General features: G+C 36.2%; 1 protein-coding gene across 1 annotated transcript; it reads left to right on the forward strand.

Annotated features, from left to right (window-relative positions):
- LOC132068757 (protein OXIDATIVE STRESS 3 LIKE 2-like) lies at positions 1-2972 on the forward strand. Its single transcript, XM_059462450.1, has 2 exons — positions 1-427; positions 2277-2972. The coding sequence occupies exons 1-2, from the start codon at positions 132-134 to the stop codon at positions 2743-2745; spliced, it is 765 nt and encodes a 254-aa protein (XP_059318433.1). The 5' UTR covers positions 1-131; the 3' UTR covers positions 2746-2972.
- The last annotated feature ends 1886 nt before the right edge of the window (positions 2973-4858 follow it).

The following is a 4858-nucleotide window of genomic DNA, read 5'->3' on the forward strand; positions in this document are numbered from 1 at the left end:
GTTGATTATATGTCTGGATAAAGATAAGGCTCTCATTTTCCCCTCTTTATTCCATTTCTCTCTCTCTAAACTCTCATCTCATTTTCTCCTAATCAGTTCTCTTCTCTCTATTATCTACTCTCTGAACCGACATGTCGATAGTGTTGGGAAGGAATGATCAAAGTTCTGGATTCGGTCACGGAATGACGTCATCTATTACGATCTATAAGTCGCCGGAGTTCTCTGTTGAAGATCCGAGGGACGATGAGGATGATCGGACTTCTTCTTTTTCATCTTCATCATCTTCCTCTTCCATCGGGAGAAATAGTGATGATGATGATGACTCGGATGCTGACGTGGATGGAGATGCTCAGGAAGTCCAGAGTTCATTCAAACCTGGTGGAGGTTTGGATAATTTGGAAGCCTTGGAGGAGGTTTTGCCCATCAAGTATGTCCATTATTTATTAACTAGTATTTTCTTTTATGTGTTGATTTTGCCTCCCCCTCCCCGTTTTTTTTTTTTTTTTTTTTTTGGATTTGTTAGGTTAATTGACCATTTAATGGGATGTCTTGTATGAAGGTAAAAATATTAATTTAGTGATGATTATTTCTAATGTGTTGTTTGGGTTATAAAGATAGCGTTTTGATGATGTTTTTGTTACTGCCTCCGGTTCACAATAAATGTCCACTTAGCCTTTTATTTTTATTTTGATTCAAAATAAGTGTCCACCTACCTAATCGATAAAGTATTAACTTTATTTTCTACTAAAGTTGCTCTTATTAGGTGCTAAGGGATCAGATCCCAATGTGTCAAGTTAATAGTAATATGTAAAAGGTGATTTAGTCAAAATACCCCCTTTTTTATTTTTTTATTTTTTTATTTTAAAGTTAGTATTTTCGTAAGGGCGGTGCTAAAAAGCTAAATTAACACATATATTTTGAATAGGAGGGAGCATTTGTTATGTTACTTGACCATTTAATGGGGTGAGAATCATTTCTAAGGTTTTGTGTGGTGTAAAAGTTGGTGAAATTAAGATAGTCTAAACTCGGAGTTCCAAGACGTAGTATAGACTAAAAAGATTGCGTTTTGGTGATATTTTTAGGAATAAAGGTTATAACAATGTGTCGAAAGTTATTTTATCAAGGAGATAATTCTGCCATACAAACACACCCTAAATGAAGCATACACAGATCTGCAAATGATTGGTTGTTTTTCTATATTTAATTTGGAGATTTATGGTTAATCGGCTATCTCTGGATGATCTAGTTTACATACTAATGAGATTTTTTGATGAAGAGTTTACATACTAATGAGATTTATCACTATCAAGCTTGCTTTAGTTTGTAGTTTGGTTCTGCTGGTGAAACTGTAAGGAAAATGAGCCAAAAATGTTAAAGGTCAGCGAAAAACTGACAGTGTTGGGTATATTTGCAGTAGGCATATTGGAATGTTCGTTAATGTATTAGTTGGATGGTCCATTTCCAAATAGAAAAGAAAAAAGAAGGCATCAATTAGTTAGATGGTTTCTATATAAGGAATTAAGGAGTAACTGCAATGTGGCTTGATGCAATCTCTTGTTGTTATGTATGTTGTGAGTACCTTCATTTTGATAGTACCTCTTTTAACATCTGAGGTGGGCAGAGGCGGAGTTAGGATTTGAACTTTATGGGTTCTAAATTCTAGGATAGCGACATCAGATGTTAGGTGTTAGTAATTGGGTTCTGACTTAATTTTTATTCATATTTAGTGAATTTCTTAAACAAATACATGGTTTGAGAATGTTTTGGTTAGTTTGGGTTTGTTCCTTGGAGTATGGCTGCGTCACCAGTGCATGTGTGTCATATCGAGTACCTTGTGCATATAGATGATATTGGACACTATCTTACTGAAAGAGTGAAAGTAAAGGATGCTGATATTCTCCTTAGATGCTCCTTAGAGTTGTAACATCTCCTAGTATATACTGTTATGTATTCTGAGTTAATTGGAGCATGCGGCCCTTCCCTCGACCCTTCTAATGCGGGATGCTTTGTGCACCGGGCTGCCCTATTATTAGTTTTTGGTTTCAACTATTATTCTTATTACTGCAAAAATTGACATGTTTTCTGGACTAATCTTAAATCTTGCCTTGGAACTTTATTTCTATTCAAGTATTTGACTACTCTAAGAAGATGATTTGTCTGGACCAGGGGGTGCAGGAGTTTAAATGGGGAAGAATTTTGTTGTTCATAGAAGCTATATAAGCAATCTATATGTCCTATTGTCCTAAGCACTAACTATACCTGTCTGCCTTTCCCAGGAGGAGCATATCAAAGTTTTATGCTGGTAAATCGAAATCTTTTACCAGTCTAGCAGATGCGGCATCAATTTCCTCCGTTAAAGAAATTGTCAAGCCGGAGGATGCATACAGTAGGAAACGCAAAAACCTCCTTGCTCACAACAACATCTTTGGCAAAAATCGTAGTGGCATCCCAGGTATGGGTAACGGTGGGATTTACAAGAGACCGATCAACTCTAGAAGCTCATCAGCACTAAAAAATATGAGCTGCTCTGACAGTAACAATAGTTCTGAGTCTTTGAACTCAAGCCCATCATCACCTTGTCTCTCTCGTCCTCCTCTTCCTCCGCAGACACGAAGATATAACAAGGAGTCCTCATTATCTCCTCCAGAACAAAAATTCAGTGCATGGAGGTCTTTTTCCTTATCTGATCTGCAAGGTGCTGCTGCTGCTACTGTAACTCCCAGCTTAATGGGAATAAAGGAATAAAGAAGATGCATGCATTACAATAGTGTTGTTCTGTGTCACCCTATGAACCCAAATTCAGATTGGTTTTTCATGGAGGTTGGCTTGGCTTACTTATTGAGCAGTCATAGGTTTGGTTTTGAGTCTCTGGCTGTCTGCCCCCATTGTAATTATTCATCCATCCATCATCTGTTCATCTTGTTGCCCTAACAATGTTATATTTCTTTTATACAATTTTTAACTTTTGCGTTCCTCCTGTTTCATTAATGTGCCTTGCTTTGTTGTCTTCCTCAAGTTGATGACTCCCCGCTAAAGATTAAATGAAACAGGTTTCGGGTTTCCTTTCGTCCTCCCTACCTTTGCCTCTTTCTGTTGCCAGGCAGTTCGTCCAATGAGTAATGGAGAACTATAAGTTGGAGAATGTTTACTTAGGGTGTGTTTTGCATGAGGGAAAATGTTTTTCATGGAAGATATTTTCCAAGAAATTATTTTTCATGGAAAATAAGTGATTTTCATACTCATTTTTGTGTGTTCGGTATGCAAGTTGGAAATGTCATTTAAGAGCATTTGCATATATTCAAAGAAAAACGCAATGATGTGGGGTGCTGGGTAAATTTGGGGTAGGGCGGGTATGTGTAAGGTGGGGGGGAGGGGACAGGGGGTATGTGTAAGGTGGGGGGTTAGGGCATAGGGCGGCGCAGGGGGCAAGTGTGGGGGTGGGGATAGGTGGGGAGTAGATGGGGTCGGTGGATAGTGCGTGGTGGATTGGGGATGCGTTGGGTGTGTTTTTATTGATCCTGGATTTTCTCCTATTTTGAGAAAAATATTTTCCATTGGAGAACATCTTCTAAAATATTTAGTGCAATCAAATAAGGGAAAATCGAAAAACATTCTTCGTCATACCAAACACATCCTTAGAGCTTTTGTTTTGGTCTTTCCTCAAAATTGCTCAATTTTTGGTCCGCTTGTGCTGTACTTACCGCGTAATAGATGAACGACATTTTGGTCGTAGGATGTGGTTCAGACTTGTCTACAGGATTTCCAAGTGCAGAATTCCTAACTTAAATAGACTACACTTAGGATAGGGTAAAGCCATATTGATTTTGCCAACTTATCTTTTCCATGGGGTGGTTTCGATCAAGTGGTGTGTTATTCCCTAGGCTTTTGGTTAAAAGAGGTCTTAATGTAAGAACGATAACATTGATTGAGAAGATACGTTTGGTCTATTTAAACTAATATCGAAGTTACTTGAATGATCGATTCACTAATAAAAAACAAAATTCCTTTGACATCAGTTTTTTCTAAACAATTAGTACGCCATAACTAGGGTGTTCATCGTTCCCTTTGGGGTAGGTTTTTGGTTACAACAAAAATCAAACATTTAGTCGATTTTTCAATTACAAAAATCAAATCAATCCAAGTATAATAAATATTTATCGGTTTGGTGTCACCACCCGGATATGGATCTGAAATTCAAACAATATAAATGCAAAATTGAAAAGGATTTGGGGCGAAAGTGAAAATATATAGCCATGTTCTTGTTGCGTGGATATTATATATACATTTAGCTGCGATTTCAAAAATTTATTGTTACGTGGCAATTATATATACCTTTAACTGCAAATTCAAAATTTTTATTGTTACAAATTAAAGAGCAAGAACATTAAAATGTAGCTAAGAATCAAAACATTTTATATACCAAAACAGATTACGAGTCACACATAATTGTATATTTCAATTTCAAAACATTCACAATACACAATTTTTCTTGACACCATCTCGTTTGAAATCCAAAATTTTATAATCTTCTCCTTTTTCTCCTTTCTCTCCTCCCATGGTCTCAAACTGCACCTTAGCTTGATTGACGTCAATTTAGATTGTCATTTTACGCTCCAATTCCAGAAAAATTACCTATCAATAGTAAAGTATTTTAACATAAGGAAGCGGCTCAATGATCATCTAAATATTCTTAATAGGTAAAAATTATTTACTACAAGGATGCAAATTTGATTAGTGAAAATATTAATAGAATTTCAAGAAGAGAATAAATATGTCTTGATAATTCTTTTAGTAAAACTTTAACACATGACAAAACGAAAAATGCAAAGGACAAAAGAAGTATGAATTTTGATCGATT

This window comes from Lycium ferocissimum, chromosome 8 (genome assembly GCF_029784015.1).
Source record: "Lycium ferocissimum isolate CSIRO_LF1 chromosome 8, AGI_CSIRO_Lferr_CH_V1, whole genome shotgun sequence".
NCBI lineage: Eukaryota > Viridiplantae > Streptophyta > Magnoliopsida > Solanales > Solanaceae > Lycium > Lycium ferocissimum.